Source organism: Balaenoptera borealis (genome assembly GCF_965194805.1).
Source record: "Balaenoptera borealis genome assembly, chromosome: 5".
NCBI classification, from domain to species: domain Eukaryota; kingdom Metazoa; phylum Chordata; class Mammalia; order Artiodactyla; family Balaenopteridae; genus Balaenoptera; species Balaenoptera borealis.
Window position 1 is genome coordinate 58,567,659 of NC_138862.1, and position 12,512 is coordinate 58,580,170.

Genomic DNA, 12,512 nt, shown 5'->3' on the forward strand with positions numbered 1-12,512 from the left:
TTAAGGCAGAGAATGAATAAACTGAATCCAGTCACAAAGCAACATCAAATAGACAAAATAAGGAATGTCTAAAGGCAAAAAAAAAAAAAAAAAAAAACATTAAAAATCTTCCAGATTAAAGAAAGCTAAAAAGACATGGCAGTTAATTGCACTATCTTGCTCTAGACTGGATCCTTTACTGGAGGGGGATTAAAGGTACAAAGGAAATCTGGCAAATCAGATCTGACATTTGTCAGATGAGCTGACAAAACTAGAATAGGGGCGGAAGACTAGATAAAAAAGTATCGATAGCTCTGCTGTGGTTATGTAAGAGAATATTCCTATTCTTAGGAAATGCACACTGAAGTATTTAAGGTAAATGGCCATGATGTATACATAACTTACTCCTAGTGGGTATGTGCACATGTATATGTAATACACATACACACATAGATACATGCATGCATATGTACATATACATGCAGAGAGTGAGAAAAGCAGATGATAAAAATGTTAACAATAGATGAATCTAGGTAAAGGGAATATGTGGAGGTTTTTTTTACTTTTTCTTTTTGCAAACTTTTTCAAAGTTTGAAATTATTTCCAAATAGAAAGTTTAAGGGAAAAAAAGTACTTAAGTAAGGCCCTAGTAAATATTACTTAATTTACTCAAAACCAGCCTATTTTCTTAAACATTGCAGCCCTTAGTGTGACAAGATGCAAAGATCTATTTATTTGGAAGAGTTTTCTTTCTCAATCCCTGAGTGTTATTTAATCTCAAAGTTCAGGCGAAAATAAATGAGGATTAATCCTGTAAGTTCACTGTTTTTGTTTCATTTCTGGGTCTCACTTATTCTGCCTTAGGTACTGGCTGGGACCCACCAAAACTTCGATCAATTTTTCCTTCCTAAGGAAATGAAGAGAGTCCTTAGATTTCCCCAAAACTCCAGGGCAAACTTGTCCTCTCACCATTAAACTATTTTATATCAAAGGAGACTAAGCTGTCTCTCTAGAATTCACCCAAGAAAGAAACTGCAGCTCCTACTCAAACCCTTCGGCAGTGTTTTCTGTTGACACCTTAGTAGAAATTGTGGAAACAGTTCACAATTAAAGCAGTCCCTGCGGCAAGATCCCGCACACAGGGCAGTGGTGGATGCAAGCTCCGGGTCAGCCTTCCTACTGGGGACTCCCCAGGCAGAGTGGGGGGGCAGAAGACTCAGCAATCACTTCCCCTTCTTCTCCTAGAGAACTTTATTCATCTCTCCAAATTTTTAGTAAACAGCTTGAGCAATGTGTGTTTATTCAATAAATACTTAATCTGAAGATATTCTATATTACAGAGACCAAACTTTTTAGTCTGTTGTGTTGCTTTGGTGTAATCATCAAATCAAAACTTGCAGTTAAGGAAATGCAGGCTGTGAACTCCTCTGTTGACTGGAATGCCCTCAACCACAAGTCTGTTCTCTATGTCTGAGTCTGTTTCTGTTTCATAAATAAGTTCATCTGTATCATATTTTAGATTCCATATATAAGTGATATCAAGTGGTATTTGTCATTCTCTTTTTGACTTACTTCCCTTAGTATAATAATCTCTAGGTCCATCCATGTTGCTGCAAATGGCATTATTTCAGTCATTTTTATGGCTGAGTAGTATTCCACTGTATATGTGTACCACATCTTCTTTATCCATTCATCTGTCAGTGGCATTTATATGTACCACATCTTTATCCATTCATCTGTCAGTGGCATTTAGGTTGCTTCCATGTCTTGGCTATTGTAAATAGTGCTGCAGTGAACACTGGGGTGCATGTATCTTTTCAAATTGTGGTTTTTTCCAGATATATGCCCAGGAGTGGGATTGCTGGATCATATGACAACTCTATTTTTAGTTTTTTGAGGAATCTCCATACTGTTTTCCATAGTGGCTGCACCAACTTACATTCCCCCCAACAGTGTAGGAGGGTTCCCTTTCCTCCACACCCTCTCTAGCATTAGTTATTTTTAGACTTTTTTTTTTTTTTTTTGATGACCATTTTGATCAGTGTGAGGTGGTACCTCACTGTAGTTTTGATTTGCATTTCTCTAGTAATTAGCAATGTTGAGCATCTTTTCATGTGCCTATTGGCCGTCTTTATGTCTTTTTTTGGATGAATGTCTTCTTAGGTCTTCTGCCCACCTTTTGATTGGGTTGTTTGTTTTTTTGTTATTGAGTTGTATGAGCTGTCTGTATATACAACAAAATTTAAATGAATTTGTAAAAAAAAAAAAAAAAATGCAACTTGAAAGAAATGCCAGGATAAGTGCTTGCCATATGGGGCTCCGGGCAGTGTGAATTTACCCTTCTCCAGGGTTAGGGCATCTCAGGTGGAGATTTGGGGAGTTCTGCCCTAGGACCACACACACACCAGTCCTACCACCGTGGAGGTGTTGGAGGCACCAAAGTGACTCCCATCTTGGCCATTCACGCTCCCCATGCTGAGAACTTCACTAAGTGTTTTCTGAGACTGGCTTCCTGAGGTCGGAGCATCTCATCCTGGGTGCTAACGTGGGGAGGGGGGTAGAGAAAATTTTGAGCTGTCCCAGAGGCTACAGTGTATAACCAATATAAAGGCTTTATTTTAGAAAACTACTCCCAAAACCAAAACTCAAGTTTTTGCTGGTAGCAGCATGATTTTAGAACATCAGTTCCGTATTTATAGAAAAGATGTTCCAGTAATCCCAGGCCCAGCAAAAGAAGTCAAAGATTTGAGTAAATCAGTGTAATAAAGAGGAGAGGAAGGAATGGCTTCAGTGTGTAAAGATACAGTTTTACAGCTGGTGGAGGGAAAAAACAATATGGCTGGAAAGACCGTAAAGCTACGTAGTTCAGTCTTCCATCGAAGCTTCTACCACCTTACTGTCTTATTGTTACCAAACTCAGCTTGGATGCTTCCAGTCACAGGGACTCATTTCCTCCCTACTTCATTATTATGCCTAACTCTGACTTCTAGAACATTCTTCCTTATACTTGGCTGAAACAGAAGGACGTGTGGGATAAACTTTACTTTCTCTACTTTTGCTACTAAAAGGAAGCAGGAGCTGTGGGCATAGTTTAGGAAGGGTGCAGCAAGACATGTGGCTGAGGTGGGGACTTAGCTTCAGAGACTTCAGCAGATCAGAACTCTTTGAAACCAAATCCTCGAAAGTCCAAGAAACATACTAAGGGTTTTGACTATAACCTAACATTGAGAGAGTGGATAAGGGAAAAACACTAACGATTCATTCTTTTTATTTACTTTGAAACTTATTTACTTTGTTTTTTAAAAAAGAATTATTTGTGTTGGTGGAAGTTGTTTTTGCAAGCTTGTAATTTTAATAATAAAGTTGGGAAAGAATGATAATATCTGCTCTCAATTAACGTGCTATTTACCGCTTGGGTGATGTGGCAACATGGTATTTCCAACTGGTTTCAGCAACCCAAAATGCAGAATCAGGTCATTATTTGCTAAATGAATAACAAATGTACAGAGGTCATTCTAATTGTGATGGAAGGTCAAGTAATTATGAAGATATATGCTAGTACATACATGTTCTCCTAACAGCTGATATCACTCTCATAATTCCAAGAACCTTGGGGTGGGGTAAGTAAAGAGAGCAGTTCATGTTCCTGCCAGTTAAACGGAAATATTTTTCTCTGATTGCTTAAACTTATACACAACATGGATAAGAATTGCCGTTCTACCTATTCTTTTTTTTTTTTTTTAAGAGAAATTGATTGACATTTCAAGGTCTTGATCTAAAGCACGTGGGACATAAAAATCCCTCGGGGAGCTTTTTTTAAAAGACAGAGAAAAGATGCCACCCCCAGGGGATCTGATTCAGTAGAGTTGGAGTGTGACCCAGGAGTCTGTATTCACATAAGCTCCCAGCTGTTCCTATTGGTGCTGGTGATCTGGAAACTTTTTTTTTAGGGTAACGGATGGGAAACTTACTGTGTGTGTGAAGTGTGCCTTTACTACCAGAAGGTGGCTCCATAACATATTAAATCAGGCACTTTGCAGCTGACTTAGCTGGAAAAATAAAGGCCTGGAGCTTCTCTCCATTATCTTTCTTGGTGAAAGGGGTGGGTGGGAAGGGGAAATAGAAGAGGGTGCAGGAATATGGTGTGCTGGGAGGAATAAATGTACATTAAACTAATTTTACAATCATCACTTGTTATTAGCTTCTCTCAAAAGTATTATAGCAACACTGTGTTGTTAAAAGGAAATCTTTAAATATACCAGAAACACTTGATGTCTAACAGCTATAAAAGGCAGAGAAGCTCCGAGGATCTTCCTGATCACCAAGCTTTCACATCTGGAGGAACAACCTTAGGGCTGTTACTGCTACATTCACTCTTGTCTCAGGACAGAATCCCGGTTGTGGGCCACAAATACTGGGTGGGCATGAGGTGATGCCACACATGACGACTTCCTGTTTAAGCTGCTGCTGCTCTCTTACTCAGGTTCTTAAAGACGCTCACCTGGGTATGATCAGGGTCTGGGTCACAACCACGTGGTCTCTGGCTCTAGCCCTAATCAACAAAATAACTCACCCCCAGCTCCTGACTCATTCCTGATGTCAGGAATGTCTGAGGTGTATCATATGTGTTCACAAGGCATTATGCTTGGTGATCTCTCCCTTCCCATGGAGGCTCCTGAATAGCCCGAGCTGCTACAGTGAGGTCACTCTTCCGCAGGGTAGTTCCTGCTGCTGTCATTGTGTTTCTCAGCACCACCCATATTGGTGACATTTCCTCATTCTACTCTGATCCTTATCACATAGTTTCGGGGACTTGAATTGGGGAAAGGAGGTTGGGAATGACTAGAGATAAACTCTGCTGTTATGAGGCACAAAACAAAGCAGGCTTACACTCCCATCTCATCTTTCATTTCTCTGGCTCCTCATTTCAGTTCCTCACCCTCCCCACACCCTCCAGCCAGGAAAAAAAATGTGAATGAGACATCGCTATGGAACTCAAAACATCGAACAGACTCTCTCATCTCCAGGCGATGTCCCTGGAACAAACACGTGACTGGTTCTAATGCTATTCAAGGTCTGTTCCTTTCCCATCTAGCACACAGACTGGGAAGTAAGGCAGCACAGGGTCCTAGATGTGGAGCCAGAGACAGCCCAGCCACTGTCTCATGAAGTCAGTGCGTTTCTTCTGAAGCTTTTAGGGTGCCTTCAGTCAAGCGAAATCCAGGCCATCTTGCCCTGCCAACCAGACATGTCCAAATGGCAAGCTGTTTAGGGACTTGCTCTGGGACCATCAGTATTCATTTATGAAATGATTCCGAAGAAAATGAACCATCTTAAAAATTTCCAAAATATAATGTAGCCTCCAAGAAAGGGTAAAAGCCTGCAGTCACCTCTTCAGGAATTCAATAGGGTCCTTGATCAAGTAATGGAGAAAAACATTTCCAAAAAGGAAAACAAAATTTGTAGATGTACTCATAGAAACAGGTTTGGTTGCATATAATAAAAATGGATGGGGGCTTCCCTGGTGGCGCAGTGGTTGGGAATCTGCCTGCTAATGCAGGGGACACGGGTTCGAGCCCTGGTCTGGGAAGATCCCACATGCCACGGAGCGGCTATGCCCGTGAGCCACAACTACTGAGCCTGCGCGTCTGGAGCCTGTGCTCCGCAACAAGAGAGGCCGCGATAGTGAGAGGCCCGCGCACCGCGATGAAGAGTGGCCCCCGCTCGCTGCAACTAGAGAAAGCCCTCTGACAGAAAAACGAAGACCCAACACAGCCAAAAATAAATAAATTAATTAAAAAAAAAAATGGATGAACAATTTGGTGAGAGTTTCAAGTGATGAAAATAATTCCAGAGACAGTCAGGCCGTCCACTTGGGCCCTAGAGTCATAGATCCTTGGAGATAAGAAGTGGGAACGAAGAGGCAAGCACCATAGTTTAGAAGGCCATGCATTTAGTCTCTGTGTGCCAGAGCTTCTGCATGCTTTCTCACTTTTTTCCTGCTTAGATAACCGATTTCAATGATCTACCTGAAAGACTGTATTTCTCCAACAATTCTTCATTATGCCGGAGTTGTCTTCCTAAAATACAATGTCAATCATTTTATTCCCCTTCTCAAAAATCTGCAATGGCCCCTTTTATCCATAGCAAAAAAAAGGTCCAAACTCTTTAATGTACTTTGGTCATAAACATCCTTTACCAGGTTTACAAAAATAACGGGTAACATATAATGAGAAGCCACTGGCACAATGATCAAGAGACTGGAGTCACAGCTCTACCACTAACTAGCTATGAGCTCTTGGGCAGAGTTATGTAGCCTCTAAGCTTCAGTGTCCTTTGTAAAATGGGGATAGGAATAGTAGCTAACTCATTGGGCTCTTGTGATGGTTCAGTGAGAGTAAATGAGTTGTATTTCCCACATATCCCACGTGCTGCCACTCTTGTGTGTTTTCTGTTTCTCACATCCCCCATTCATTGTCATAGCTTTGCTTACATTTTCTCAGCTCCACAATCTCTTTCCCACGCCAAAACCCTCCACCCATTTTCCACTTGCAGAAACTTTTCTCAGAATTCCGGACCCGGCTTGAATGTCTCCTCCTCTAATAATGCATCCTGTGGCCGTTCCCCCATCAAATGTATACTTCTTTATTGTCCTCCACATGTACGTCTATTATCCCTTCATTCAGCCTCACGTTACATTTTGTAATTTACATATTTGATTCTCTTTTCTCCTGGATTATATATCATCTGAGGTTCATCAGGTACCAACTTTTATTTAACTTTTCTTCCATTCCTAGCACCTATCAAAATGATTTGTACATGATAAACACTCCCTTGGTGGTAATTGCTAATTAAAATTGACTTGCTTTAAAATTTCAGTCCTGGGGCTTCCCTGGTGGCGCAGTGGTTGAGAGTCTGCCTGCCAATGCAGGGGACACGGGTTCGAGCCCTGGTCTGGGAAGATCCCACATGCTGCGGAGCAACTGGGCCCATGAGCCACAACTACTGAGCCTGCGCGTCTGGAGCCTGTGCTCCGCAACAAGAGAGGCCGCGATAGTGAGAGGCCCGCGCACTGCGATGAAGAGTGGCCCCCACTCGCCGCAACTGGAGAAAGCCCTCACACAGAAACGAAGACCCAACACAGCCAAAAATAAAAATAATAAATAAATAATAAATTTAAAAAAAAATTTCAGTCCTTCTATTCATTTAGTTTCCTCTCTGATAAATTTCATAAGACAGTATGTAAGAAAATATTAACTATCCAAATTGTAAATATTAATTTTTATTTTAAAATTATATGGTTTTCCCAAAGCAGTTGTGGCATAGTATAAACATCCCGCTCATAATTTGGTTTCCATTACATTATGTGACAGAAGAATTATTCTCTAATACTTAGAAATTCTTAGCTGGGATTTTTAATGCAAATTTATTTTTTCATTATAAAAGTGATATTAAAATATTATAAAACCTTGGAAAAGAGAGTGAAAACGCAATACACATTCCCACCTAGCAGACATGAGCTGTTTCCTAAGGCCTTGCTACTCAAGGTGTGGTCTGAACCAGAAGCATCAGCATCAGCTAGAATCTTGTTAGAAATGCAGAATCTCAGGCCCGTCTCAGACCAACTCAATCAGAATATGGTTGCTTTGCACATTAAAGGTTAGAAAGCACTGCTCTAAGGTACTACCTAGAACCCAGCAGAGCACGTTTTACCAAGCATCTCCCTCCTTCTAACAGATATTTATAGAACACCTGCTATATGCCAAGTACTGCACTAGAGGCTGTGTTTTCACCTGAAAAGTTTCTTCCAGGACTGACTCAAGAATATGTGGAGAGCGTGCTCCCTTCTTTTGAAATGTTTTCTTAGACAAACCAAGTAGTTTTGACTGAAAGCTGTCAGGCATGCAAAACGTCTCATTGTGAACTCGTTCCACATCTCTTGTTTTCAAGTTCTCACACAGTGATGTCTCTAAGTCTAATGTTTAATGCTTTCTTATTCTGTGCCTTCCTTCCATTAAGAGCTGAAAAATGAGAAAAAAAAAGTCACTGAAATTAACATTCCACAGTAAAGCTTAAAGAACACTTTTTGTTTGCCTTAGGCGGCTTTCATAAAATTTTACGTTGAGATTTTTAAAAAAAAATTTTTTTAAGTTCAAGGGAAGCCCAGAAAGGTGACATTTCAAAAGTAAATCTTGGGATATTCCTTCATAGTGTGATTTGGGGAGGGGGGGCGCATTTCATTGACTGAAACAGCTAGGTGACATATTCCCAATATGTACAGCACTGCACTGTAGTGCCCTTTAAGAATCAGAAGCTATATGATAAATAGTGTAGACGTTCTTTTTATTAACCAAGGCATACTCCTCCAGGAAACAAACAAACACAACTTTTGGTAATATTACACAGCTCAAAAGGCTGAAAAAGCAGGCTTAAATGAATGTGAATACTAGCCCAGAAGAGGAAATTTAATAAGATGTCAAAAGAGGGCACTATGCAACAGGAGTTATGTGTATAGAAAAGTAGCTGCATTGCTGCTGTGTACTTACCTTGGAGATGAGGCGGGGCCATTCGGTGATAGTATCAGCGGACCTGCGGGTCTGTCTGTACATGAGCCGTCCGTCTTCTCTTGGCACACAGGCTGCTCCTTCCTTTTCCCATAAGCCCTCCTAAGTCACTGAGGCGCTGCCTGGCCTGAAGCCCTCCAGAGCCCCACCGTCAAGGTCAGGGTGTTTTTCTTGATTTGCCTGTTTGCCAAGGTGTTCCTGTGATTATCCATGTGCAAAGTTCTCTTATCATTAAAGACCCTATAGTTTACACCGTGGAAAGGGACCATTTGAAAGCGCAGGGAACACTGCAGAAAGCAGAGAAATGGGTTTCTATGCCTACAAGCCTCAGGGCTCGAGGATCTCATTCCAAAATGGGATTTCCAAATAGTGCCACCACATGAACTGCTCCCACAAGGCCGCCGAACTTTGATTTCGTCTATGAAAAGGGGGTCATACCACCAACCCCCCCTGCCTTATAGGGATACTCTGAAGAGCAAATGGGACAAAGAATTTGGAAGAAGGTTCCAAACAACAGGCAATAAAAATGCAAAGTATCATTATTTCCTTCTCTGTAAAATGGGAATAAGTGGTGTGTACGTGAATCTTAATTAGGTAATGGTTGAAACACAAAACGTCCTTGATGTTGTCGTCCAAAGATGATATACTGCACCTTTCTCAGCCTCTCAGCCTCTTTACCTCTCATATTTCTGCTGCCTATGTGGTTATTGAAAATGTAATACTCTCTGTGTAATTGTCATTGTGTGTGTGTGTGTGTGTGTGTGTGTGTGTGTGTGTGTGTGTGTGTGTGTAGGGGAAAGAAGGAAGGAAACGTATGGTTGCATTTAACCTCTGAGTGCTGACAGCGTGAAAGTCCGGTGGAAAGACCTGTCCCATCCAAGACCTGACTGGTCCGAGCGTGCAGGCTGCAGCGGCGGCCGTCTGCACAGTTGAAGGCCGGAGTAACAGAGCGAGGGAGGCGGGGCAGCGGAGGGGTGGCCGCCGCTCAGAGGGCGCGGGCCAATCGGAGCGCTCTCCGCCAGCGGCCAATCACGAGCCGCGTCTCCCGGCAAATCTGCCCGGCAGTGTGGGGCGGGGCCGCCGGGAGTCCGGGTGCTGCAGGTTACACTTCTGAGCGCCTTCTGGAAGCCACAGGGCAGTGGAACCTGTGCCGAGGAGCCGGGGGAGGGAGAGCAGGCAGGCCCAGCTTATGTGCCAGCCCAGTGACAGACATAAAACGTAAATCAGGCTGAGGATGGTGCGTCCGGGCGCTCACGTGTACATAGACCCGCCGGCGTGTCTATCTGCCGTGTGGGTACCTGTCGTGTGAGTGGCTCTGGGCGTGGCTGCTCGTAGGACGTTCAGTTTCTGTAAGATTTATCTCGAGGGGCCTACCTTTCCCTGGCTCCAGAGGGGGAACGTAAGAAGTTTAACGGAGCCGAGTCTAAGCAGATTAAGGGAACAGCGGCTGGGCCGGAGAGGGTGCGGACGGCAGGTGCTGGGGGCTAGGGAACCACGTCTTTGCCCCGTCTCCCCCGGCAGAAAGTCCTTTTGGCAAGATTGGTGTGACAAAGGTGGCCCTGAAGTCCTAGAGAGCCCGGGCAATTATGATCGCTGAGTGAGTGGCTGGCACTGGGCTGAGCCTGAGCAGTTGACTGATAGAAAGGGATGCTAGCAGTTAGGAAGGTAAGGAGGAAACTCAGGATGGGGACCATCTGCTCCCCCAATCCCAGCGGGACAAAGACTTTGGAGGTCTGCAATGCTGACTGGATGGCCTCGCTCCCTCCTCTCCTCCACAACGTCCCCCTTTCCAATCTGGCAATCCCAGGTATTCTTCTATTCTTACTTTTCCCACTGTGTTTGCTTCTGCCATTTTAGTGTTGTTAATGGGTTGGGCTGCTTTTCTATTGTGCTGAGAAAATAATTGTCAGTGACCTTAACTAAACCTCTTTTTTATTTCTAACTAAAAACTTAACACTGAAGCAGCTGCTGTAAAGAGATTTAAGCACGCTGCATCATTGGCAAAAGGGTCTCGAGAATGGAAGCGCCATTTTTTGTTTGTTTGGGTCTTTTTGTTTTGTTTTGTTTTTACTTATAGACTGCTTCTAAGAACATTACCTTCTTAATGTTGGGGCCAGGGTATGTGAGGGGTGCGTTTTCTTGAATCACTGAAAGTAAAAAGGAAAGATCTAGGGTAATGAGTAAAAAGTCATTAACAATTGTAGATCTGGATCAACATTAACACTGTAAAGTATTTCCTTTCTCATTTATTTGACCTTGCATAGCAGAGAAACAAAAAACAGATTAGCATTTAAGAAGAGGTTCAGAACTAGGACTGAGTATAAAGAGACATATTATTGTTGTTGGAAAAGACAGAAATTGAGAATGCAGGTGCTCAGCACAAGCAGTCATTAGGTGTGATGAGATGGTGGTGTTTGAAGCTTTGTCTATATATATATATATATATACAGGTGTCTGCCTGGCTGATCTAGAACCGAAGCCTTGAAAAGCACTTCTGCACCAGCCACTCTCTCTCTCCTGGGGCTTTTGTACTGTGACATCACTCTCATTAGATTTGTTAAGTGTGTCCTCTTCCTTCCATTCAAAAGCTGGTTAAAGCTTGGTTTCTAGAGAAGGAGGTTTGGACTACAGTGATCTTGGTCTCATGTGCTGGGCAAGGTCCCAGATCCTGATACTTGGAAAGCACTCCCAGGAGCAGGGGAATGGACCACGGCCAGTCCTTTCTCTCACCTGTAGACATAACAATTGACTTCACCCCTAGTCTACCAGAAAAACTCCCAGCCATCCCTGGGAGCAGTCTGCTTTTTTGGTGGCAGACAAGATGACCTCATGCAACCCCAGGTCTTTGCTTTCTATGCACGAGGAAGAGCCATGCTGGCTTCAGATGCAGCCTTTCCTTAGTCGCCTCTTCTTTTGGAGGTCCTCCAGGTTCATTGTCCTCATGGGCTCTTGTTGCTTTTGAGCAAGGAGAGGGTTGCTAAATCTCTTTATAGGTATGATCACTTGTGTTTTATCAGCCATTGACAGCAGCTTCTTGGGAAATGCCATATGGTCATGCTTCAGAACAGGTCTTTTCCATGTTTAATTGACGCCTGTGAAGTCATCGCTGAAATGACGCACAGGCGTCTCTTAACATGAGTCATTTGTCTTTCTGATGGAATTGTTTTGTCAGGTGCTACAGCAAATAGTATGTGTTTGCAAACAGAATGGCATCTTAGGCAGGCGCTAAATGGCTCTATCATTGGGGCATGCCTGGGTAGGCTGGGGCTTCCTCCTTCCTGTTGTACTTTGGACAGTTCAGACCACAGCAGCAGCTCTGCCCATGGTGTGGCTGTGCACTCTGACCCCATGACTCCAGAAAGGAGCTGGGCATTCGCTCTGCAATCTAGAAGGTGTCTCCCGGTTACTAGGATTGCCAGAGTTTGTAGATAGTGGGGCCTGCTGGAAATTCTGTGGTTAGCCACCGTGGGAACACAGGAATTTCTTCACCCTGCTTTGTGAAGTCCAGTCCTTCTAAGCAAAAAAAAAAAAAAAAAAAGTCCTTGACTCCTCAAAAGATATGGAACTCATTGCTATGAATACCTTTTTCCCAGCAGTGGAAGCGGAAGGAACATGAGTGTATGTGTATATATATATATATAGCTCAAGACAGGAAAATCACATATTAAGTGCCAGCCATTCCCCCTCCTCCCCCACCCCTGCACCCCTGCCTCACCACTGGCTCTCTCTTCCCTACTTCAAGCTGAATATTCCCCGGCTAAAGACTAGCAGTCAAGTTCTGCCAAGACTTACTGAGAGGTTCTGAAATACAGACAGCATTCAGGAAGTGGAGACTACCATCTTCCTCCCTCTTCCTCTCTTCCTCTTACCCGTCCTCATCACCTTCATCATAATAGCTATTATTTACTGAGCAATCCCATGCAGCACCCACTGGTATACATTACCTCAAATCCTTACACCTCCAAGATG

General features: G+C 43.2%; 1 protein-coding gene across 4 annotated transcripts in view; it reads left to right on the forward strand.

Annotated features, from left to right (window-relative positions):
* Nucleotides 1–9,619: 9,619 nt before the first annotated feature.
* PLCXD2 (phosphatidylinositol specific phospholipase C X domain containing 2) overlaps nucleotides 9,620–12,512 on the forward strand; it is a 50,421-nt gene continuing 47,528 nt past the window's right edge. For all 4 annotated transcript variants that reach the window (XM_082394764.1, XM_082394761.1, XM_082394763.1 and 1 more), the window contains exon 1: nucleotides 9,620–10,350. In XM_082394764.1, coding sequence (XP_082250890.1) covers nucleotides 10,282–10,350 — 69 coding nt within the window. In that variant the 5' untranslated portion in view covers nucleotides 9,620–10,281. The remainder of the gene's footprint in view (nucleotides 10,351–12,512) is intronic.